This window comes from Talpa europaea (assembly GCF_964194135.1).
Source record: "Talpa europaea genome assembly, chromosome: 9".
Lineage (NCBI taxonomy): Eukaryota > Metazoa > Chordata > Mammalia > Eulipotyphla > Talpidae > Talpa > Talpa europaea.
The window spans coordinates 56,518,296-56,545,837 of NC_140076.1; the positions used below are offsets into that span (position 1 = coordinate 56,518,296).

The following is a 27,542-nucleotide window of genomic DNA, read 5'->3' on the forward strand; positions in this document are numbered from 1 at the left end:
ACAAACCAATAAGAAAACCCATCCAGGAGGAATAATTATATAATTTCTGCATGGCTTCATTGTGCGAGGCTTAGAGGAGGGGAATAAATAGATTCCTCTATCATTATGACTGCTGCAGGCAGTGACTCACCATTACAACCGGGACCTCATCCTAGAATAGTTTTGTTCCCTTTGTGTATCATACAAGAAATTAACCAGACTATATTTCCCAGTAACTTAAAAATATTTAAAGACCTAAAAACCCGATTCAGTTTCTGATATTTTTGTCAGTAACAAGATCAGCAATAGGGTTGAGCTATATAAAACATACAAGAAATTTCTGTTTTGAAAATGTGCTTTACTTGCTTTAAATTATTGGTTTTAACTGGTGGGAAATTAATTTATACCTTCAGTGACCTGTGGCTTCATAAATGTTTATGGTAACAAAATGACATCTGTGTAAATAATTAGAACTCAGTTTTTAAATTATTGAGACTAACACTGTTACATTAAAAAACTTTTTATTTGCTCTAATCCTGCTAGTGAGTTGTAATCCATGAAAATTATTTCTTTACTATAAACCTGCATATTAATAATAAATATATGATGGCACTCAAAGACTAATGATATAATAGATAACAAAGAAATAACATAACTAACAAGTTACTCTTAAAAACAAAATCCTTGGGCCTCCCTGGTGGCACAAGGGGCTAAGCACCACCCTATGAAGCAATCCACAGCCTCTGCAGCATGAGTTCGATCCCCAGCTGGCCAGGGAGCAACACACATGGAGCAGCAGACCTCTCCTGACTCACCCCCTGCTCCCCTCAGCAGTGTATTTCAGTCAGTCTGCCTTTTCTGTTCCCCACTCTGTCTCTGGTGAATCCTCTCACACCTGCATCTCTGGCCTGTTCCCCAGCTCTTGTATGCATAAATAAGCTTAAAAAAAAAAACCCTTAATGTTTTAACCTTCTACTTATCTCAATGTAAATTAAGAATTTATAACTTTTGCCCAATAAGCTGTGTTTTCTTATCAGTTCTATTACTAACTTTCGGCAAAGCTTGTGACTGTAGGGAAAACAATGTAGGACTTCTTTTTAGTGCAAGACTTGGTACCCTTTCACCAAAAGGTGTGTTCAGCCTGGATTATTTTACCTGAGGAAGTCAAATAAGAAAGCACTAAAGGACAGGATGGGTAAGTGAAAATGTAATCAGTCAACTTTAACTTTGCTATAATGCAGAATCTCACTTGTGTTTAACCCTATAGTTTATCTGTACATGTTTTCATCTCATTCTAGGAATTCAAAGACAAATGAAAACTCACTGTATCCCGGCAGACCATACAAGTTCTGAAATTCCACACGATTATGTAAGTTCCATACTCTGCTCTGTGGGACGGTAGCTACCTGTGTAGATTCTAGACACACCTGGGCAGTTTGGGTCAGATCCCAGCTCTGCCATTTACCAGCCTCTTACTTGTGACACAGACTTTAGCAAGCATATTTCTGAACTAAGCTCACTGCTGTTGAAATGAATGAAGGTAATTCAAATATGTGATCCCCATCTGATACCATCATTTATTATTATCCCAGCCAAAGGATTTCTTTTAAAGATTTATTTATTTATGCATACAAGAGCCAGGATGTAGGCCAAAGGTGCAGGGGTGAGAGGATTCACCAGAGACAGAGCGGGGAGCAGAACAGGCAGACTGACTGAAATACACTGCTGAGAGGAGCTGCGGGAGAGACAGGAGAGGTCTGCTGCACCATGTGGGTTGCTCACTGGCTGGCCGGGGGATCAAACTAGTGTTGCAGTGGCTGCTGACAGCTTCATAGTGCTGCTACTTAAACACATGCACCACCAAGGAGGCCAACCAAAGGATTTTTTTAAGCTAGGGTTTGATTATAGAATCCTTGGTATACCTACCATTCCTGAATCTACTACATTTTTGCTGCTTCCTCCATCTTCATTTTCAGTGTTACCAGGATATCTTTGGTTATTGGACACAATTCTGCAATGAGACGCTAGAGTATAGAGCTGGGTCTCATCATCCCCTAGGGATGAGGATCTGATTGTTCTCCAGGCCAAACAATTGCCTGATGCTCAACATTCAGGGATGCAGAACCAAAAGCCCTCTGAGAGATCATTTGAAGCTTCCCTATAATTGTAGTTCAGTTCTGTAGGGAATATTCTGGGTTTCCCTGAAGGAAACTGGATTGGAAGGAAAAATGAAAAGAGAGAAATTACGCAAGGATGAGAGTGACTGCGCTGAAGCCATGCTGAGGTTCTGGGAAAAAAGTGAGATTGTGCCTGATCACTGGAAGTCATACCACTACCACGGGACCAGTGTCCTCAGAGACAGCAGTTTATGACATCCTGAATTCTAAATGTTGTTTCAATTCTCTCCCTCACTTTTTCCCCTTGCTCCTGCAACCACTGTGTCTTAAAAATGTCCCAACAGGAAGACAGATATTACTGTGGAAATGAAATGAAAAAAATGCATCATTTTTTTTAATTGAAGTGACAGTGCATTATTATAACATGAGTTTCAGGTGTGCATCACTGTGAAGCAACATGTCTATATGCTACATAATTTCCAGTTTTATCCTTTACCATACTATTGTCCTGTTTTCCCTGATTTATTCACTCCTCACCCCTTCCCCTCTGGTAAGTTGATTTGAAGGCTAGAAAAGACCAGAGAAGGGAATGGGGCATACACTCAGGGGAATAGGATTTGAAATAGAACCAGAAAGGATCATTTTTTAGGTTGTGTGACTTTTCTGTTTCCTATTTTCACATACTGAATGGAGAAATTAATAATAATGCCATGTTTCACAGCAGTTGTGATGATCAAATGGAATATTATCTGTGAATGTATATTGTAACCTGTAGCAAACTGCAAACAGGGTAATAAATGTTATTCCACTGTGCAAGGCAAGCAAGACTGTCTAAAGGTCTTGATAATATAATACTAGATACATGCTGCACATTGTGGTTATTATCTTATAGTTATTATTGATAAAAATAAATTACAACTGTGCTAATGATATTAATTGGAGAAAGCAAGATTCAAAATCTTACAAACAAAATGATCTTAACAACATTTAAAAAGTCATAATCTTTAAGGGAAAACTACAAGAAGATATATCAAAATATCAGAAATTATCTCTGGATGGAGAAATTATAGGTTTAAAAGAGAGTTATTGGAACATTTGCTTATACCCTTTTTTAAAATATTTTCGCATTTTTTATTGTTTGCAGGCTAAACCAACACTTTCTCCAATGTTACATTTTATTTTTAATTTTTTTTGTGGTTTCTTTTTTTAATTAAATGAAGTACCACTGTTTTACATCTTTGTTAATATTTTTGACAACGTAGGATTTCTCCTCTTAGGTGTGCTCGTTGTAGATTTCCCACCACCAAAGCACCCATAGTCCTCCACCTCAGTCCCTTGTGCTCACCTTCCCCACTCCATTCATACCTTTTTTAATTTTTTTTTATTATTTTTAAAAATTTTTTAAAGATTTATTTATTTATATAAGAACTGGGGTACAGGCCAGAGGCACGGGAGGGTGAGAGAATTCACCAGAGATAGAGTGGGGAGCAGAACAGGCAGAAGACCAAAAACACTGCTGAGGGGAGCAGCGGGCAAGACAGGAGAGGTCTGCCACATCATGTGGGTATCTCCCTGGCCGGCTGGGAATCGAACCCACGCTGCAGAGGCTGCGGATGGCTTCACAGCGCTGTGCTCAACCCACTGTGCCCAATCCGCTGCACAACTGGGGAGCCCCATACCTTTTTTTTAAAGCAAATAAAACCCCAGCCTACCCCCCGGACCAACTGGGTGCAATGGAAACAAGTATGTTCTGTATCATCCTTCTCCTCCCCAGGTTGGGCTAGACATAATTGGGCCAGGGATGGACTATGAACCTAAATTGGGTCCATGAGTACCTTTCTAAGGAGTCTAGATATGATATGAAGATGGAGAGTGATGAGTTAGCTCTTATCTGCATGGCTGAGCCATATATCCTAAAATTTGGGGACTAGGTAACCAACCTTTTTATCACATAAGCTAGAAAAGACTGGATGAGCAAAAGGCTGTAAAGAACACAGCCGAAGTACAAAGAGGAGCAGAGAAAGACCATAATAGTCCTGAATAGTACTGAAGGCTAGGCACACCTGTATGTCTATCGACAGTTTTTCTAAGATGCCTCATTATCCCTACAATTCAGCCCTTCGGTCCTTTATCTACCCTGACGACAGTTTTTTAGTGCTTCATCAAATACAAGGAAGGCTTTTTCTTTATGCTTTTTGTTATTTTTGTAAATTTTCAGGTGGGCTTGTATTTCTATAATAACCAGAAAAATCATATTTAAAAAGTAGCCCTGTACACAATGAGTGAAGAGAAAGGTAAAACTCTAACAAAGCTATTTTGTAATCACTTAGAAAGTGGATTTTTATATCAAGCTTAATAATGACATCTATAGCCAGGACTTAACAGGAAGGGGAACTAGTTCACTTAGTTTGCTTATAAGTCTCAAGATTCAAATTAACATTAGCAACATTAATAGTATATTAACGCAAAGCCACAGCTTACTTACTTTCCACTCACATTCTGCTTGCCACTGAGTACTTTAGCTGTCATGGACTTAGTCCAAAAAAGCTCTTTGCAAACAAAATACAAAAGCAGTATGACTCCTTGGCCTGTCTTCCTGATTCCATTCAAGCACAGAAACCTGCCAACTTAACAGAAATCTGTTCCTTCCTATTTCAACAGAATGGTAGTAAATTTTGAACAGAAATATACAGTAGGAGAGTCTTCCTTTTCTTTCTCAAATAAAATATCAAGTGCATTTCAAGTGCTTTCAGGATAAATTTGAGGTTGTTGGGGAATTTATTTTTTCTCCTCTGCATTTTTTTATTTTTTTACCCTTATGTTTTAAATAAGTTTACGTTTTATTTTGATTTTTTGAGAAAAAAATATTTTTAAAAAATGTGGATCTCATATTTTGTATATTCCTATTCCCAGGTAGGGGAATTTGAAGAAACCAATGCTCCTTGAGTTTTATATTATTCCTCCACAAAACACACGAAAAAACCAAAAGTAGTTTTAACATAGTATAGTGGCATATCAACAGAAAATTTTAACCCAATTTTACTGCAAAAAACACCATTAATGAATATCCTACTGTAAGTTAAGCAATAAATATAATGTGTATCTCTAGCCTATTTAATTTTTTATTTCCTTTAATAGTCAAAAAAAAAAAAAACCCTACTAGCTATAACAAATTAACATCTGAAAGTTATCTTGCTTTGTTGGTTGGGTGAAGTAAGTTGATTTATCAACCTTATAGCCAAATATATGGCTCTAAGCCAAGCTTAGAATTAGATACAGTTTCTTTTCAAGTGCAGAAAACAAAAAAAATAGAATAAAAATACAAGTTTTTCAAACATTTTTTATTGTAATTTTTATTATATATACTAAGCTCAGTATTCATTACTCATTTAATATGGCTGGCTGTCCACAGTATAAAAGCAGTTTTTTCAAACATTTTTTAATTCAAAAGAAAGAAATCTAATTTAGGTTGTACTGTGAGAGTTACAAACTTCTATACCCTACCAGCTTCACGAAAATGAAATTACTAAGATTGATATTCCTATTTAGTAAATTTAAGAGGGACTGCAGCAATACAAACTGATCCCAACTTCAATCTCTGCAATTTGATTTAGCAAAGTAAAACATTTGCATGATTTTAGATTTCTATGGCTTTGTCATTTTCATTTTCAGGAATTCCTGTTTAGTGTTCTTTTTTACTTTCTTTCTATTTATATTCAGCAACAAAATTTCTCGCCAATCAAAACAGCATGATCGTCACTTAAAAAAGAAATGTGAGTTAGCAAAGTGCCTCCAGAATCTTCATTGTTCACATTGAAGCAACTGATATATCTTATAGACATGAACTGGTCTTATAGACATGTACTAAAAGCCACATTACTCTGCAGAAGTTTCCATTTCTAAAGTTTTGATGGCAAAATAAGATGTAACCTCAACCTTTCAGCTCCAGGCAGTATCTCTTTGAAAAGGTAACTGTCTCAATGTTAGCATTGCTGACTACTAGAGCAGGTAAGCCTTGTATACCCTCTCATGTTAAAGACTAAGCAATTTAGAAAAGTGACTTGCCCAAGTTATCTAATTTGTGACAAAGTTGGCTCCAAACCCAGACCTCCTGATTCCTCATCTAGAGTTCTTTCCCATGCTATTTGGCCTTAATAGGCTATAATAAATTTTCATTTTTAAGATGTATCATTTTTTTTTCTCTTTTTTAACTTAGTTGCTCAAAAAGGAACACATTCTCAGAGATTAATACCTTTGTGTCATCATCAGAAGATCAATATCCTTCTTGGAAATAAATTCAATAAGATGCTTTTATCAAAGTTTCAGCTACTTTTTTGTGTGACTTAAGTCCATTGAACACACTAGCTTTTATAAATCATATTAACTAGCCAACTCTTACTAAAAAGATAGGCAAAGGAAAAAGAGAACAGTATGTGGAAGAGATAATGAACCTACCAAGAAACCAACGTTCCAAGAATCTCTAGATCTAAGCAGGAGCTCAGTAATATTTCCATTTTACAGAAAAGAAAACAGGTTCAAGAAGTTAAGAAATATTTCCAAGGATACACTTGTGTGACTAAGCTAAGATCAATCTAAACCACTTTGATTCAAAAATTCATATTCTTAGAGTTAAATGTTCATAAATCAAGTACAAATACAGGGAAGGGTGACCTTTAGGAAGGTTAAAATATTATTTACAAACACTTCTTTTTATGTCCATAAGAAAATTCCCTATATTATTGTGTGGGCCCTTTGACAATGTTCCCAGGGAAGAAGGTAAAGTACTTATTAAAAGACTCCTTTCAGTCATGGTGTTAATAAATAAAGCAATGATATTTAAGCCTTTGGGTGCTTTTGTCAGTCAAAGATATCACTGATTTTCTCTTCCATATAGGGAAGAGAAATGGATACAAGGTCCAGAAGCCCTGGAAAAACATAAATTTTCAGAGTAGCTCCATCTCCTTATGCCAGAATGACTTTTGATGGGCACAGGAAGGTCACTGGAGTCACATTTGAGCTCACTTGTCATTGTCAGATTGCTCATTATAAGAAAATAAATATTACACTCCAAGTAGTAAATTTTTTACCATTGATTATTCATTTTAAAAACCTCATTTAGTAGTTTGAAGAACCTCTAGTTTATTGTAGTACTGCTTACAATAGGTAAGATATGGAAACAACCCAAATGCCCCCAAATAGATGACTGGATCAAGAAGATGTGGTACATATACATATTGAAATACTATTCAACAATCAAAAAAGATAAACTCATGTCATTTGCGCAACATGGAAGGAGCAGGAAGGGACCATGCTCAGTGAAATAAGCTAGAAGGAAAAAGAAAAATATTGAATGGTTTAACTTATAGAAGGAATATAGGGGAACCAAATAAGGGATTGGGAGGAAAATAACAATTAAAAAAAAAAAACTAGTAGGCAACCATAAAAGACATTCTGCAAGGGAAAAGAGATCAAAACAGGGGAGAGAAGAGCACAAGTGACTGTGGTAAAGGTGCATGGGTGAATGGGTGGTGGGAATTTTACAGGGACTACACAATGATGTAAAAGATATAAATATGATAAAAAATAAAAACCCTATTTATGGACAACTTTTTACAAGATATGCAATAATCAGAAAACAGAAATGTTCCTAGAAAAATGAGTGCAAATTAAAATATGGCTTACATTTTTTAAAAATTATTACTAATAATGACTTTTAAAGTGAATCATGATTCACCATTATATAGTATTATATATCAATAGTAAACCAAATATTTTCATGTATATAATCTCATTTGACTCTGACAAGCAATCTTTCAGTAAAATTCAATCATTAAATGAATGATAATCTATTCTATGAATTGGACTAGACCTTGGAGACACAAAAGTAAATAAGAAATATTCCTTGTCCTCAAGGAATTCACCATTTTTATTATCTTCATCTTATGCAATAGATGAGATAAATAAATCTCAGAAATTAGAATTTACTTGTTCTTTGAGTTCAGGACTGAAACATGAGTAGATATCAAAACTTATTCTTATATTCAGCAAACTTCTGCTGGGCATGGGAATAGAAAATTAGAGATAAGTTGCAATGGATATTTTGTTTAAATAATGACACTTATTAGTTTTTAGTTTATGATTTTTATAAATTTGACATTTGTAAGGCAATATCTACCTTTTGCTGTTAATTGTTTAGTGTTTCTAGAGTTGAAAGGAAAAGTTTTCATCATATGTTTACTTAGAAACAGAATCCATGTTGTAATGTGAAATAGTCCACTAGGCAATTTATAGGGCACAATAGTTAAGCTTGTTATTGTATATTACCCTGGGAACTCACAACTGTGTAGACAAAGACTTGAGTAGAGTTCATTTGTGAAAAAAGGTGATTAAAATGTTAGAAAAGAAATTATTAAGAAATTATTAAGAAAGTTCAAGGAATTTGGCTTTAGGATGAGAGCTGAAAAATATTTTGATAATAATCTTCATGTACATGAGAAATTATGCCATCTGTTTTTACCTCTAAGGATGAAAGAAAATGAATTCAAACTGCATCCCTAGGGATTTAGGTTAGCTATGAAAAATGATTTGCTGACAGATGAGATTGTCAGATACAGGAATAAAGATACAACAAGAAGTTGTGGAACTCCCTTAAAAAACAAAAAAGATTTCTAATCACTTTATATAGTTCAAATGTGACATGGCTCCCAGCATAAAGGTGAGCTAGATGGCATCCCAATGACTCTATCATTCTAATAATACCAGGTCGAAAAGCATCTTTTTCATGGTTAAAACCAGTTTGGTGTTGCAATTCATAGTATCTAGTTTCCCTCTGTCTTTGTTAATAGTTCTACATAAGCATCCCACATAGATAACAATGTCAATTTATGGTTTTCCTACAAATGTCAGCTAGAATCAATTTAAAAGCACCTTGGTCTTTGTAAAGGTTATAAGGCATAAGGGGGTACATTGCTAATATTTTAAAAACTTTTGTCCCTTTTCATAGTTTAATTTCAAACCATGGAGAACCCAGTGTAAATTATAATTATAAAACTCTAAGATGATAATACCCCCTCATAATTCCCCCCACAAACTTCCTCTCACCCAATTAAGTTGACCCTGGGCCTCTGAGGTTGCTGAGAAGCAAGTCAAACACAGCAGAAAAACAGGAAGCCACGGGATATGGTGAACCCAAATTATAACTCCATCCAGTTCATTTATTTGACAACCAAGAAATAGGTTCAGGATGTTTAAGGAATCATGATGGATCAAACAGTTTAGTAAAATGAAAAGTTGAGAATAGCATTCAAGTCTTTTCACATCATAAAACAGCTACTATTTCATAAAAAAGTTTTTCTCATTCAAAGAAACAAACTAAAGGTGAGTTTTAAAAAATTATGTTTCAACATATATCGAGATGCTAAAGGACTAGACAAACAACTTGAAATTCCTTTCTTGTGGGAACATCTGACTCTTTCCTCCCTACCATGATAATTAAATCAGGGATCTTTCTGTACTGACAGACATGCACAGCAATCCATTAATATGTGACTACCATCTTCTGGCACTGTGCATAAATAAAGCCCATGTTTTTCATACAAGTTTCTTAGATATCAATTTCCCATAACTGTTAACTGTAGAGATAGAAAAATGGGTAACTTGAATCTAGCAACTGAATATCTATGTGATTTTGGGCATGCTACTTAACTTTTCTATTTTCCCTCTTGCCAAGTGAAGATAACAATATTTACCTAGATTGACTGAGCTTTTCTTATATTTTAAATGCTTAGCACAGTAAATGCTCAGTAAAATGTAAGTGCTGATATTAATATTGTTGTTATTATTATTCACATATACTGCAATTCTCAGAAAGTTATCCTTATTGATGATGCCAAACACAGCCTTTCAAGCAAGCAGAAAGGGTAAAAGAATACTTTCTTAGGAAAACAAAATTTTATTTTATTAAATGCATGTCTCCATTGTCAAAAAAGAACATTCAGCTTACATGACATCTGCATATCCTGAGGACCTAATATGTTTTTGCAGGGTCTACTAAATGTGGGAAAAAAGATAAAGAAATCAGTCATAGATTTCATGGTCCAGAGTTGAAAGAAACACAGAAGCAAATAAATACAATATGGCAAGACAAAGAAATAAGCCAGAAAGAAAAAGAAAAATACCGGATGGTCTCACTCATAGCAGGAATTTAGAAAACCTAAATAAGGGACCAGGAAAAAGACTAATTATAATAAAATCAAAATCAAAATCAACAAGCAGCTATAAACCAGAGACACACTGGTGGGGAGGAGAGGGGAGGAGGGATTAGGGTCAAAATAAAGGGGGTGGGAATTGTATGGGGAATATAACCAGGATGAAAATGCACACATTGTGCAAAAATGAAAAGTGATGTAAACAAATATATAAAATAATAATAAAAAAAAGAGAACAGCAAAGGTAGTACACAGTGAGAAGCTCGAAATGGGGGAAGGAAGTGGGTGGAATTTGGAAAGGCTTGATCACACTTCAGTGGTGCCTAGATTCTAAGCTACAAGATGATGAAGGTTCATAATCACTAAACAATTTCTTTTTTCAATTGAAATTTTACAGGCAAAAAGGGATCACTGAGTAAGTAAGTTACTTATTCGTCTCACCTTCATTTAGCTGGATAGAAAGGATCACAAAAGAAAAGTCAGAGAGAGGGAAAAGATACTTGGAGAAGGAGAGGGAGAAGCCTCAGAGACAGAGACAGAGATAGAAACATACAGAAAGAGATAAGTCACTTGACATTGACACTGTGATGCTGTGATGCCCGGAACATACATATACACATCAGTAACTATTTTCTGAACATGCCTTTTGAAGTAAATCTGGAACTTGTTGGCAGTAATTATCAATGTAAGAAGGTATTATTACAATCTTATTCTTACTAACACAACCCCCCAAAGATAATTATGCAGGCAATGCTTTCAATTTTCCACTTCTGTTTTCATGTGGATTCTCATTCTTAACTTTGCAAAAAGCAGACACATAAAGAACGCTATTATCAATATCCTTTTGGTTTCTATTGGCAGGATAATTATCAAATTATGTGAGTCACATTTGCTGAGATGTGAGGTAAGATTTTTATTATCTTCTAATTTTTAAACAAACATGGCAAAAAAATCTTACTTAAGTTTATCACCCACAGAATAAATTATAAATAAGCCAAGACTTGTGGATTTATAAGGAAAACTATCCATTTTTTATGTAATAACTCACTCATATAAATAAACTTGGAGAGAAAGGCTAGATGCTTAACCTGTCTTAATTTGATACATGCTTAGGATGACATAACTCACCATATGTATCAATACATAAGGCAAAATTCAATCCCCTCTCCTGAGGCATTGGCCCATGGACACTATTTTTTTATATTTTTATATTTTATTTTATGTAATTCTTACATCATTTTTCATTTTGGCACATTGTAGGCATTTTCATTTTGGTTATAGTCCCCATGGACACTATTTTTAGTAGTGCCCCACCAATATATTTTATCATTTTTCTGAATGTATGCTACATTAGGGTATAAGCATAAATCATAGCAGTAACAAGATAAAAGGGTCATGTGGCAAGATAAGTCCCAAGTAAAATTCCCTTGACATAACTTTCCTGAGATTATTTGAAAATACATAATGAATAGAAACCTATCTTTGCTCTAAAATGCTAGGTAGGATGGGACACAATCTACTAGATTAAACACTTTGTAATATCTGTATTTTGATAGAATAAAAATACATTAAAAAATCATCCACAGCTAATAATGATATTTATGAGCACTTGATACTTTGTCAAACACATTTCCATTTTCTATCACATTTGAGCTATATGGTATCCATGTGACATGTTATTATAGTTTCTGAAGATTAACTTTGTGGAATACGTGCCCTTTTAGCTAACAGTCTAGGGGACATGTCCCCTCAAGCCAAGAAATTTCCCACTGACTCTTATTGTTACAAAGTGCTTTTAGTTTTGGCCTCATAGTTTTTGATGAATTTGCCCCCTCCTTTTCATTTCTTCCTTCATAGAGTGAAAAAGCTATGAAAGGAGGGAGTTTATCAATCTGTGGTTGTCATCTACTACCAAGAACAGTGTGTGACAAATAGGAGGTGCTGAATAAATACTGTTAAATGAGTGAATAAATTCTTATTGCCCCACATTATCATATTTCCTCGAATATCCCCTTAGATTTCTATGGAATCCAATTGTTATCAGGATTAGAATTTTTTTCTCTCAGGGCTGCTTAACAAATTTTATAAAAGCAGAGATTTAATTATTTTACTCCCTAGCTTCAAGCATTTAAATGTCTTGTTATTACACACTCCTCACCTTGGCATTTAAAGTCTGCCATTATTGGCCCTAACTTACCTTTCACCATAGCCTAGCCCTCAGTTTCAAATAAGATTCTGTGCATCACCCCTGTTGCCCCTCAGTTTGCCTACATGACTGTTCATGCAGATCCTTGGCTCACAGTGGCCATCCCCATGATGTTTATTTAGTCAAGTATCATCAATCCTTTAATATTTATGTGAAATGCTACTGTGTTCAAAATGCAGATTGGATGCTGTCATTTTGTTTTATGCACCTATCTTGTTCTGCCTTATGATGTAGTTATTTGTGGATCCATGTCTTACCCCAAGTGAGTTCCCTAAGGCCAACAAATGTGTCTCACAAAGGTTTTACCATAAAGCATCTACCACATGCAGTGAATGGTCATCAGCTAAGTTAGCTGCTAAGCTGAAGTGATTCCAAAAGGTATGTCATAGAATCAAAATAGCTACCTTCTTGAATGGATGGTGAGAAAGCAGAGGATGGATGTTGACTTCCAGAAAAACTGGGTTTGAATTTGGGCAATGCCTTTTACCTGATGAGTTGTTCTATCAAGATACTTTTCCTTTAAAAGAAAAATACCGGATGGTCTCACTCATAGCAGGAATCTAGAAAACTTAAATAAGGGACCAGGAAAATGAATAACTATAAGAAAGTGAAAATCAAAATCAACAAAAAACTATGAACCAGAGACACTTTTAGGGGGGCGGGGGCGGGAGGGGAGGGATTGGGGTCAGAATGGGGGGCTGCAATTGTATGGGGAATATAACAATAAAATTTATTAAAAAAAAAAATAAAATAAAATTTATATACACTTTAAAAAAAAAAAAAAGATACTTTTCCTTTTAGACTGCATGAAACTCAGTCTCCTCATCTATAAAATGATAATTATATTATTTACTCCCCAGGATTGTCTGTCAGACTTAAATTGGAAAATGGAATTTTGAAAATACTTTGTAAACTTTAAAGCGCCATGAAGATTCAGTTATCCTTGAGTTACAGGCCATGGAGCTTTTGTGATAAATAACAAAATGAAAGCTACTTGGTAATTGAGAGTCCTTTCCTGCCACGCCAGGTGAGGGAGGGTTCTGGATTAAAAAAAGCAAAAGGAGAACATTTTGCAATGAACAAGAATCCAATTTCCCAGAATATGTAAAATTATTAATATTAATATTCAACCAAGTCACTAAAGTGCTAAGTAACAGAAATTAGAAAATATTTCCTACGATAAATTATTTTGAGGTTTAGTATCCTATATTTAGAGTATTAAGTGGATTAAAAAAGCTTTAAAAAACATTATTGCCAAAGATTTTTTTTTCTTTCCTTGCTTCCTCCTGTGTATTTTCTCCTTGCTAACTTCATTTCAAAAATACAACCCAGAGTTTCTGTCATCATTCCTGGAAAATACTGTAACTCTACTCTGATCATGTCACTATCTATGGGCTCTTCATTTAGAATTTAACACAGAAGACTGTGTATGAAGAGAGATGAGGAAATGGTGTCCGGGAATTAGCCTGGGTATTAGAACAGACCAGTCTCCAGGGAAAGCTGTTTCCCATGCTCCTTTCTGCTTCAGATATCCTCGATTTTAGAGACAAGCTGGATGCAGGTTATGATATCTGAGAACCCTGGACAAATGTGGCTCATTGTGATATAATCTGATTTTAGAAGGGCTTACGCAATTCACATTCCTTGTCAGGCTTTCCCACATTTCTGGGTAGCTGATGACATTTTAACAATTTTTTTTTTAAGTGCAGGGAAGGAGAAAACATCTGCCCATTATCTGAGAAAATAAAACAGCTACCTCTTTGGAGTGAGGGCTGGGCTATGAATCAGTGTTTTTCTGTTTCTTCATTTCATTTATGTGCAGGTTTACTAGACACTCTGGACTGGTTTGAAACCTCCCAATGACGTCAATGGGGCAGAGAAATTGGAGCAGCGGAGACAGCTGCAATGCACCAAGTCTACTGAGGTTTTATTCTTTTCTCCCAGGGTGACATCTGAGACAGATATTATCAATCAAGCCCTACTGGCTCAGCACCAAATCAAAGGCACTTTATCATTCAAAGCAGTAAAAGCTGCAATTAGATGATCTGCTCAGCTTTTTCCCTAGGAATATCTTGTTCATGACAATTAATAATGCAATTAAGAACAAATTAAACAAGAGAATATTTACCGAAATATTTAAATATGGTAGCTATTTCTTCAGTGCTTCAATTATCAAATTATTAAAGATATTTTGTATAAAAATTCAAAGTAATCAAATTAGTTTCTTTTGAAAGTGCTAATAAAAATCAAAAGATCAAAAGATAAACTCTAAACAATTTCTAAGAAATTGTCCAAATTTCCAGGAAAAAATATACTAGGTAATTATGTAGGAAAGTTTTACTATCATTTAGAAAACAACAGACAACAAAAACCCATGACAATTGACAGAAAGGAAAACTAACTAGTGCTCTGTGAATTAACATTTCTTTTAAAATTTTTCAAAATAAAGCCTAGAAGAAAAAAAGCAGAGTCAACAGCTTTTTTGTTTGTTAAGTACAACATATTATTTACTGACTTTTCAAGCATCTCTTCTTAGGAATAGTCTTACTTGAGTATATAATAGCATATTGAAATCTGAAAAATACAGCACTTAATCTAATTATATAGTATGAAAATAAGGGTCTCTGTCTCTTCTATTTTTTTAAGGAAACTTTTAAACTACTAAGAATATCCAAGGCTAATCATAGCAAATCTAACCAAAGAATATCCTTAAAATGGATTTTTATTTTCAAAGTTACCTAGAAGACCTAAGTGTAGAACACTCTTACCAGAGTGTGGGGCATGGAACAAACTACTATTATCTTGCCTCCCCTTGCCTTCTGGACTGTTTGTTGGCAAACACTGTTGATGATTAAAAAAAAAAAAAAAAAAAGATAAACTAAATATTAAGTGGAATAGGGAAAACTGGGGCTAAAAACAGGGGAGAAAATATCAATGTTAATTTCAAGTTATGTAGACAAACTGAATAGGATCCAAAAACCATTTCGTCTGCAAAGTCAAACTGACTGAGAACAAGAATTATAGGCAATAATACACTTTATAAGTGTCCATGAAGCATCATTATCACGTCACTCTGTTATCTCGGGTAATATTATATATGAGGTATATTTCTCAACTTAATAACAGACTCCAAAAATAGGAAAGGTATGATGTGGGAGGTTGGGAGGTTTACTTTTTTTTTTTTTTTTTTTTTTTTTGTGGGACCCTCGCCGGCAGCCGGGGAACAAACGGGCGCTGCAGAGGCTGCAGGCAGCCCCGCAGCCCAGCGCTCAACTGCTACGCCACCAGGGGAGGCCCGGAGGTTTACTTTTTTAATAAAGAATAAACAAGAGAATATGTGTTTAGATGTCAGCACTAAAAGTTTAGGTCAGCTAGACTAACAGAGATCTTGGCAATCAGTCCTGCTTATCCAAAGTAGAGTATTGAAAACACTCCTTATTATCTGGATTTTAACTTTTCTTTTTTAACCCTCTTTTCCATTCATTCAGCTGTGAAACAGACAATAAATCATAACTAAAGTTAATAGATATCTTGTACATTATTTACAAGTCTGAGTTTGCTAACTGATCTAGTACTAAAGTTGCTACTACCACTAGCAGCTTTATTCATTCTTTTTGCTCAGTATGACAGTAATATAAGCACAGAGGTTTGGTGAATGTGGGTCTGTATCCCTGCTTCATCTCTTTATATATATATATATATATATATATATATATATATATATATATATATAAAGCTGATTCTGAAAAATGATAATGAAATGACACATGAATAAACAGCTAGTAGGCACTCTAAACATAATGACTGTTATTTTTATATTTGCTTAAAGATGTACGTTATTGTGCTTCAACCATGTACTAAGCTAGTACAATGTGATAAAACACACACACACACACAGGTAAACACAAAATCCACAGAGCAAACCAAACTAGCAACTAGAGAGTCATTCTTATCTCCCACATCCTATCACGATTATCAGTATCAACAAAGCAAAGTAGGACCTTGATACAACTGTGTAAAATCTGTCTCATCAGCCAATGGTCTGAAAATCTTGCCTTTATCATAAATAAGCAAATAATTGCCCAAGTGTTTACTTAGCCTGGGAAATTCTATTTCCGTTATCTTTCTTGAATTGCATTTCTATGAACTCATAGATGACCCAGTTTATGTCATTATCATCTTTTTCCTGAATTACTAAAACCGCTTCCCTGGCTTTGAGCTTTACCTGTAAGGTCATCTTTTTAAATTATAACATCTGACCATGCCACTCTCTGTATAAAACCTTCATGGCTTCTCAAGGCTTTTATGGAATAAGTCTGTTCCTTAGCATGTCACAACAGATCTTAGATGATACGTGGCTTGACTAATATTCTGCCTTTATCTTCTTGATGTAACCTTTAATATCCACTCAAATTGCTCATTTCCCCAAATTGGGTATTCAGTTTCACATATTTTCTGTCCCTCTCCACCTTTTGTCATCTATTCCCACTAATATACGACTTTATTAGAAAGGACAAGTACTAGATTGCAATACATGTATTCACTCACATGTCTGTTTCCTCCATACTTGAGTGTGAGCTCCTGAAGAACAATGACTATATATAGCTCATTTCTATCTCTTACTGCGACACAGAATAACATGCTATTTTTGGGGGAAAAAAAGCTAAAAGAATTACTCAGTATTAGTATCTGTGACTTCTGTTCATCTACCTCACCAAAGAGATTTTAGAAGTTTTTCACTGGACCAAGAATGGATCACTAGAGTTGCTTGTGGGCAGTTAGACCTATTTCCTTCCAGCCAGCTTCTTTTTATTTTTGTTTTAAAGATATATTTATTATCTATGCATACAAGAACTGGGGTATAGGCCAGAGGTGCGGGGGGTAGGGGGGGAGAGGATTCACCAGAGACAGAGTGGAGAACAGAACAGGCAGAATGACTTAAATACACTGCTGAGGGGAGCAGTGGGCTAGTCAGGAGAGGGCTGCTGCTCCATGTGGGCTGCTCCCTGGTCGGAGAGCAAACTTGCGCTTTAGTGGCCGCAGATAGCTTCATAGGTTGCATCTTAACCCCTTGCACCACCAGGGAGGCCCCATCCAGCTTCTTTTTTTTTTAAATTTTTTTATAAATTTAAATTTTATTTTTATATTCCCCAAACAATTGCAACTCCCTTATTTTGACCCCAATCCCTCCTTTCCCCGCCCCCCAACCCCCATAGAGTGTCTCTGGTTCATAGTTGTTTGCTGATTTTGATTTTTACTTTCTTATAGTTATTCTTTTTCCTGTTCTCTTGTTTAAGTTTTCTAGATTCCTGCTATGAGTGAGACCATCCGGTATTTTTTTCTCTTTCTGGCTTATTTCGTTGAGCATGATCCCTTCCAGCTCCATCCATGTTGCTGCAAATTGCATGTGTTTATCTTTTTTGAATGCTGAGTAATATTCCATGGTGTATATGTACCACATCTTCTTGATCCAGTCATCTATTTTGGGGAGGAAACAGGCACTGGATTTTGGAACCACAAGAAAAGAGAGTCTAGAGCCGTAAGAAGAGACCAGGAATTACTGAGTCAGGTTTAGATAGATATATTTAAAATTCACACATCCTAAGGTTTCTAAATACTTCTAAGAAGTATGTAGCCTACCATTTCAAGGCAGAAATTGCAGTGACACCAGAGGTGTGGACCTACATATCCAGCCCATGTAGGAATGTGAATTAATCATTTTTTTGGCAACTACATTTTTCCAAGTGACCTGAGTATCGTGGATCATTATTTATTAATTGAGCAAATATTATTGAAAACTTTGTCTGGCCTCCCTGGTGGCCTAGGGGTTAAGTCTCAGCTCTGTCACTGCTGTAGCCTGAGTTCGATCCCCAGCCGGGTAGAGCTAACCCACATGGCTCAGCAGACCTCTCCTGCCTCACCTGCTGCTCCCCTCAGCAGTGTATTTCAGTAGATCTTCCTGTTCTGCTCCCTCCTCTGACTCTGGTGAATTCTCTCACCCCTCTCGTCAACCCCCCCCACATATCTGGCCTACACCCCAGTTCTTGTATTCATAAATAAATAAAAATAAATCTTCAAACAGGTGAATTGATGGTGGGAATTTCATGGGGAGTATACCTGAGAGGAGAAAACATACATTGTACAGAAATGAAGAATGATGTAAAAATATATATATAATTAAAAAAATTTAAAAAGATAAGAAAACTTTGTCACCCAAGACATTGCAAATTTAATGGGGCATAAACAGGTTAGCTTATTTTTATTGAGCAGCTATTATGGTATATTTTTCTTTCCTTCTAATGTGTTTTGATAAGTGAGCAGCCCATGAAAAAGGGCCCTTTCTCTTAATGGGTAATTGTCACTCTCCATGACATACTACTGGGTCTTGCTCCTCCAGGTCCTTCTGCTTCTGTTTACACTCTCTACTCCCCATTGTGTCTGCTTTCCAACCCATGTAATGAGCAGTCCCACTGTCCATTGAAGATAATGGAGAAAAAAAAAATCACTACTCTTTAAGCATGCACAGGCACCTGGGAGTGTGGCAGTGGCCAGTCACAACTGATGACTGGAATATGTTGGATGAGTTGCCCGGTAAGGTTTGCAGATGTTTCATTGGGTGGTTGAATTAATCAAAATAATGAAAAGTGAAGGTAAATTTTTTTCTGACATTTGATTGACATGTAGAAACTAGGAATTTGGCATATATGCCTAATTATAAGGTCTTTGTGGACTTTTCCCTTATTTACATTAGTTTTACTACATAGTGTACCTTAGATAACACCTTCTTTCCAGAGTATAAATGCCATAAAAATTCTGTAGTATGAATGCCAAAAACTTGTTTTTATAAGCAACCAAAATACTTGTACTCATAGCACCTAACTATTTTCTTCTGCTTTAAGTTTTTGGAGGGGGTAAAAGGAAAACTGTTACCTGGTAATTTCAGAATGTGATTAGGCTATTTCCACATCATCCACATCAAAGTTTGAATAACATATAAATTTAAGAAAGATTTTGCTGGGAATGGAACTATATTATGTGAAATACCATATCATTATTTTACTAAAAGCTGATTCAACAGGCATGATAATTAAAAAGATAACTTTTGGGCCTCCCCTGCTGGCACAGCGGTTGAGCGCTGGGTTGCGAAGCTGCCTGCAGCCTCTGAAGTGCCGGTTCGATCCCTGGGCGCCGGGTGAGGGTCCCACATGGCGTGCAGACCTCTCCTGCAGCCCGCTGCTCCCCTCAGCAGTGTATTTCGGTTCTTCTGCCTGTTCTATTCCCTGCTCTGGCTCTGGTGAATTCTCTCACCCTCCTGCGCTTCTGACTGTACCCAGTGCTTGAATAAATAAATAAAAATTTTAAAAAAAAAAAAAGATAACTTTTAATTAATTGATACAACAGCCTTGATAAAGATACTAATTTTATGGTTTGCTTATCTTTTAAAATGCTTAATCTGATCTGTGCTATAATCATATGGGTAAGTTAAGATGCTTATTTTCTTCAACCTTATAATTTTCAAAAGAAAATTAAATTACTGTGTTTAAGAAGGAAGTTGTAGCCATCTTACTAACTTACTGTGATTGGTATAACAGAGCTTACTTGGGGGAGTTCCTATTTAAAGCAGGAAAAACCCCAAGAGTGGAAGCCCCTGCAGCCTTTATAGACAGTGCTTATACTCCACTGCAATATTAGATCTGTGGTTTGCAGGCAGGGCCTCCGAAGATATGATCTATGAGATTAGTTGTCTGCTTCTTTGCCAGTGACCTCCAATGCTGGAACTTTTCTTCAATCTATATTCAACTTAGAGAACTTTGTTATTGTTGGTTCAGCTACATAATGGAAAAGAAAACTGCATTTCTGACTGAGAGAAAGGTGTTAGGAGCAAGCTATTATCCCTTTCTGCAATCACCATTCAGGGTAATTAAGCATTGATAGCTTAAGTCACAGATACTACTTGGATTTTAATACTGGAGAAGAATATGTACCTTCTTGGTCTTTTCTGCCTGACTTTTCAAGGAAATAATGTCACAGAAAAAAATTATTTTTCTGCCCCAAATTTGAGGCATATGCATTCACACTTCTTTTGCCCACCCCTACCCCACACCCAGCTTCATGCTGAGCATAACAAATATGTGATGATTGACAGATTACTCTGACTTAGAGGAGTGCTCTGCTTGAGCAGGCTTTATGCAGTTCCTTTAAATAGCATAGGAAGGAAGAAATAATGCAATTCTTCAAATATTATATACAATTTCCCCCCATCAACAGAGAGTCACAGACATTTAACTCATACTGCTAGTGCTATATAGCAAGTTTCAAGAGAAGGGTAATGTTCACAACACAGAAAAAACTTGAATATACTTTTTTCAAGTCTTGGGAGTTTACAGACTTGGAAGTTCATCCTCTCTGCAGCAAATTTCCTTCCAGGTTTTCCTCTACTTCGTGAAGACTCTTTAACAATCAACTCAGGTCTCTGACACCTCAAACTGTTAAAGCTCTGACATTCTGCTGCCACAAGTTGCTTACATATTAGATTACCTTCATACAAAAACTCCAAATTTGTGAATTTGAAGAGGTATACCATTGATGCTTGAAAAATGTGGGGCAGGGATGTGAGTTAGGGGTGTGAACTCCCAATCAAAAATTCACATATACTTTATTATTGGCCCTCTATATCTGTGATACAGTATCCTAGTAAAAAAAAAAAATATAAGAATGTCATGGATGTTTATATTCCTGGTAAATAAGTTATTGATTGATTGAAATGAGTTTTTCTGTTTTCTGTACCTGTTAGTGACTATCAGTAAAAGAAAATGTATTTGGATTTTTGTGGGAATTCAATTTTTACTGGTTTTTATCTTCATCACAGGGGTCTGGTCTCAGGTACTTAACTTTCTCTTGTTGGCTTGGGGTAATTAAATTAAAGGATCTTCTTTCATCTAAATAAAATTTTTAAAAAGTATCCTTCACATCAGAATTACATGCAAGATTGTAACCAAATGGCTGTCAAAGTTAGCTCTACTACAGTTAAACATTAGTTTCTGCACAGTGAGAAGTGACAGATATACTCTGTCAGGCTATGCAGATTTTCTATTTATTATTTCAAATAATAATAATAATAAAACAAGTATTTACTGGTTTATAGAAATATTTACAAATCCGTAGCTTAGTTTTCTAATGTGATTGCCATACTAGTCAACAGGATTTTGCTTTAATCCACAGTCTCACCTATAAAACATACTGCATGTGGGCCTCCCCCATGGTACAGTGGTTGAGCGCTGGGCTGCAAAGCTGTCCACAGCCTCTCCAGCGCCAGTTTGGTCCCCTGCCACCGCCAAGGGTCCCACGTGGTGCACAGACCTCTCCTGCAGCACCCACTGCTCCCCTCTACAGTGTACTTCGGTCCTTCTGCCTATTCTGCTCCCCACTCTGGCTCTGGTGAATTCTCTCACTGTCCCACGCTTCTGACTGTACCCAGTGCTTGCTTGTATAAATAAATAAATCTTTAAAAAAAATAAAAAATAAAACATCTCACATGTAGGAGTGCTTTGCTTTAAGGAATCACATAGTACAAAAGAGATAGCTATACCACAGGCAAATTGGGAAGTAATTTTACTATAAAAATAAATCTTCTCATTGCTAAAGAATTTCCTTCCCTTAGGGTTCCTTTAAAGTTTAGCTCCCATAGTGCATTTAAGTGATTGTTTATATATAATTAATTGATGTGGGTGTAGTTGAAAATATAGAGCTCAATTTTATATTCTCACCTAAATTCACTGTTAGCTATAGTTCAATAGGAAAAAATATATTGGTAAAGTAACTTGAAAAATATGTAAGTTGGAGAAAAGGTAAGTCTTCTTCAGATAGAAGACTTTCAGGATACTCTAGGTAGGTTTCCAAGTCTTTTGATGTGGACCTTGAAAACACTTTACCACTTATAGTTGAACAGTCTTCATTGATGTTCCATTTTGATCACTGCAATTTGTCTTATAAGAACTGATGGATCCATGGGATCACATCAAAGATTACAGACAAATACAAATGGAGTCTTGGGGGTTTAGCAGCACTTGCCTGAATTTTCCCCTTCAAAAATAGAATGTGACTCTACTTTTATGAAAGTTCCATTTGCTTCCACAGAAAATACCCTAACCCGTCTCTGCCTCCAAATGATCCCCAAAGACATTAATGTGTGTCTTTCCTTGCTTTAAGAGCCATAATGTTCCCTCAGTTTCCAGGATAAAGTTGAAACTATTACGAGGACTTATACAGACCTGTCTGCCTTTTCAGCGCTGTCTCAAGCAATTACTTCCCTTCTTCTGATTTCAAACAGTGTGATCTCCCTCCCCCCTCCACCACCCACCAACTGAATCATGCTAAGCAATGTTACACCTGATTGTCTTTCTCAGTATGACTCACTTATCTATCAAAATTCTAATAATGGTCAGCTCCTTTATGTGCAGTCTCATGATATAGATATATTCAAGATATATTCATAGCAGGCAGTATATCTATTATTAGATGTGTATAATAATAAATGTGTATTATTCTTTTAATGGAATGATTTATATTAGTTGGTTTATTTGTGTGTTTATTGATAGTTAAACAACTTTGGGTCCCCAAGCCTCACATAGTATCCAATGCATAGTTAAGCGCTCAACAAATATATGTTGGAAACATGAATAAATCAACTGCTTCAATGGATAAGGTAAATTTTTTAAAAGTTGATTTGAGCATCATATCATTACTAAAAAAGTCTTCTGCATTTTCAACAAAATGCTTAATCAACTTATAGATAATATGAAGGTGATGTGAAAGGAGTATAATGGCTAATATTTGTATATTTGTTGAGTTCATACTTCGGCCCGAGTATTTTTACATCATTTAAATGCCATAATAAGACAAATATCTATATTATTTTCCATACTTGATTCTTAATATGAACTTAGTACTTACTAAGTATATGCCAGTAACAATTTTAAGTACTTCATATCACATAGTTTAATTTTCACAACATTCCATGGAAGCATTTGAACTTCATTGACAAACAAAAAAATGAAAACAGAGACCTATCCAAGGTCACATAGGTGGTAAATAACAAAGCTAGAGTTTTCAACCATATTAATCTATTTCCCCAGGCAGTGTCACTCAATCATCACATGCTCCAAAAATTATTTTCTAGAAGTCCACTAAGATATTATTAGACATATCTGCCCCTATAAAGGCTTATGGTCAGATAAGTTTAAATTATGTTTTCACTTTTTAGATATATCTTCTTTTTAGAAACTCACAAGTATCACAGTTCTGAAAACCATCAAGAAACATACTTAATTGTCTAACCAAGTGTTTTCTATTTTTAGGAAACTGGCTCCTTTTTATTTCTTCAAATACTATTAATGTTCCACCCCCTAAAGTTCATGACCATCTTCAACTGAAGTTACATTAAAATGGGGTTTTGTGTTTTGACCCAACTACTCAAAATTTTCTTATGTATTCTATTTTTGATGGGAAAAGGAAAAAAAAAACCTGTTTCTTTTTCTTTTAGGTCCCCTATATTTTCAATTGACCTTAGGGAAGAATGTGTTCAGCAAAAAACTGTGGTCTCATCAATGTGAATTAGCTGTGCTCAAAATTAAAAGTAAGAGTACTTTGCTTGTCTGACATACTTATTAAAACCACAAAAAGTGGCACGTGGTTGAGCACTGGGTTGCAAAGCTGCCCTTAGCCTCTGCAGTGCCGGTTTGATCCCCGGCTGCTCCCCAGCCACCGGAGGAGGGTCCCACATGGCGCCGAGACCTCTCCTGCCGCCTGCTGCTCCCCTCAGCAGTGGACTTCAGTCCTTCTGCCTGCTCTGCTCCCAGCTCTGGCTCTGGTGAATTCTCTCACCCTCCCGCGCTTATGATTGTACCCAGGGCTTGTATAAATAAAAAAATAAATCTTTAAAAATAAATAAATAAATAAATGAATAAAATAAAACCACAAAAAGTATCTATTAAATGAACTGTTTGAAGCTTGTGGTGGGCTCTGTGCAAAACATAATATATATAAATATATATAATATATAAATGTATAATATATAAATATATACATATATCAACACTGATTCCTGCTCTTTGGAAGCCTTGGCATTCAGAGCAGTTGAAAGTCAAATAATCCCCAATCAAACAATGATGCATTTAAAATGTACGTTCATATTCCTTTCTTTTGATATATATGTACATCTGGGACTATGAGATGACATGAGGGTAAGTCAGTGTGAAATCACTGAAATCATTGCTTGATTCTAGCTTGTGGCACCCACTGTCTCCCACCTACCCATAATTCCATGTTTCTTACTGTTTTAACCCTCAAAATAAAGACACAGATCATAGACAATACAAATATTTTAAACAATGCAAAACATTTCACAGCTCTCCCATAGCTCTAAAAGAAAAGATTTTAAAAATACTTATCAGCAATTCATTAATCACATAAAAATACATATTTGACAGTAGTTAAGATATTCATATTTGGAAATGGCTAAAAAATCTTTCCAGTTTATAGCAAAAGCTCATTACCTTATATTTGTTTGTATAAGAGTCTAATAAAGGAAAACTTTTCAAAAACAGCCTTGTCTTAAACTTCAATTCAAGAAAAGCTAATATCATTCACAGTTTTTACCCTAACCTGAGGAAACAGATAACCCATTCTTTAAAAACAAACAAACAAACAAAAAAAACAAAAAAAAAAACTCCACTCAATTCACTTCTACTCCTATAAATTAAAAAAAGACAATGTAAAGTACTTTTAATATACGAAATACCCAAGCACTTGTTCTAAAAATCATACAGTTTTACAAAGCATAAGATTTTTCTCTAGGCTTTGCTTGTTTCTAATTTTCTGCCATTCTGTGATTTTAAATATGAAACATGTCCCAGCTCTATTCCTGAACTGTCAGATAAAGTTGGATGTTCACAGCATTACCAACACCTACCATATCCATGAATGTCGCCGGGGAGGAGGCAAATCACTAACACGCAACATCCTGAAGAGCTGCTGTTCTATCAATATCCCACCACTCAGGAACTTAGTTCATTTTCATTAATTTCCCTGTGTTCTTGCTGCCACATAGTTATTGCTTAGCTCCTTGTCCTTTTATTTTTCTTTCCGATGGCATGCCACTTCCCATTGCAGAATAGATATTTTCGATACGAATACAAATGACTTAGCAATCAACATGTAAGCATTCAACTGGAACATCATCAGTAGTTTCTTTTAGATATCAAATGAGAAAACAGATTTGCAGTCAAATCTGAATGATAGCTTTCCATGTATATGTTGCATTTCTTCCAATTCACCTCAGAACAGGAAAGAATTTGTGCTTCCAAAATGGTTGAAAAATCTCCCTTTAAACAGTATCGTCTGTTTTCTCTCTCATTTTGCATTCTCCCCTCCATGCCTGGTGATATGTCAGCATGTTTTCAGGTTTCCTTTTAACAGAGGTAGTGATCAGATTAATCAAATTCTCTCTTCTCCTACCTCTTGCATTGCGTTTGGAGCTATCGAGCCTCCTGTCTGACTCGTTCTGCATTGTTTAGCCCATTCAGTGCACGATGAAAGAACACCTAACACACAGGGTCAGATTTCCTGAATGACATATGTTAGACCACAACAAAGGAGAAAACCCTGGAGAGATTATAAGTCCTTTTCATCGCAGGAGATTACAGAGCAACGAAAATGTCTATGTTACACAAAGAAATAACAGTGTGACTGGAATAAAGAATTCAATTCTGCCCAGGTTTGGGACCAACACCCCTGACTGTTCTAAGGATTCTAGTGTGTATTTAAACTTCCACTTCCGGCCCAGGAAGACTGGCCTCTAAACACACATAATAGCCCTTGGAGGTCCCTGGGATTATCATTAACGTGGCACAGCAGTGACAGTTTCAAAGATCCTCAGATCCCCGAAGAACTAAAGGCCTCTCCCAGAGTAAGCCATTATACCCCAAAGACGTTGACCAGAGAGAATAAGGATCTGAACATTCTCCATCCCTGAGTAGGATGTCATCACTGTCTGGTTCACACTGACAAACACTGGTTTGCAATCAAACAAGAAGATGTATCTGAATGTCATCCCCTTTGTCTTTCAGGCCTCAGTCACATTTATTTATCTTCCTTCTGGATCCTGATAATCCTGTGTTTTAACTGGATCTGTGCTCTAAGAAGGTTATCTGATTTTCTTTACTTCAGATTTGCCTCCACATTTTAACTTCCCCAAACTCATAATGTTTCAGAGAAGCTGGCCTTAGGACAGGATTTATTTTATGCAACAGCTGCCACAGGTATTTAAAAAAATAAATCATAGGTTCAGAGAAAATCTAAGCTTGGACATGAAAAATCAGTTTTCTAAGGATCCATCTTATATCTCTTTCTCCCTAGCAGTTTAACTTCACTATAGCAGCCAGGATAATTCTTCTAAAACTTAGCTCAGGCCATATCACTCATGGGCTGAACATGTTCCAAGCAGCCCCCATATTATGCAAAGCTGCAGCCAAAGTCCTCACAATGGTCTAGGAGACCCTAGACATATTCTCTGTTATCTCCCTAATCCCATTGTTCACCAGGCTTCCTTTTCCTTGCTCTATTCTTCCTGGCCCTTTGCTGTTTCTAAAAGAAGCCACTCATGTTTCTGCTTCTAGAATTTTTCAATGGGTGTTCTTTTGGATTGAAAATGCTCTTCCCCAGTTCACTGCATGGCTCCTTCCCAAACTTTCTTAAGTCACTTGTTATGAAGGTTTAACGTTTACTACCTCTACCTCAATACTCTCTTCACCTTGCTCTATTATTTATCTCTGTGCACAGAGATCACCATCTAGCACATACAAATTTATTTGTTATATATATTATCTTTATTCTCCCATGAAATATAGTGACTCTAAGAAAAACAAGATTTGTGTATTTTCTCTCACTGTTTTATTGTCAGTACCCATTTTAGTGCCCCATACAGTATAAGTGCTCAATAAACACTTACTGATCAGTGAATTAATAAATGAACAA

The 27,542-nt window shown here is 35.8% G+C and overlaps 1 protein-coding gene across 3 annotated transcripts in view; it reads right to left on the reverse strand.

Moving 5' to 3' along the window:
- Nucleotides 1–27,542, reverse strand: part of PDE4B (phosphodiesterase 4B) — a gene marked incomplete at both ends in the record, with an annotated part of 396,614 nt that overhangs the window by 159,813 nt on the left and 209,259 nt on the right. Inside the window, one exon of one of the 3 annotated variants that reach the window (XM_084243284.1) lies at nt 25,480–25,529. The exons of the other annotated variants lie outside the window; for them this stretch is intronic. Coding sequence (XP_084099410.1) covers nt 25,480–25,529 — 50 coding nt within the window. Of the gene's footprint in view, nt 1–25,479; nt 25,530–27,542 lie in introns of those variants that run through there. 3 annotated transcript variants of the gene reach the window in all.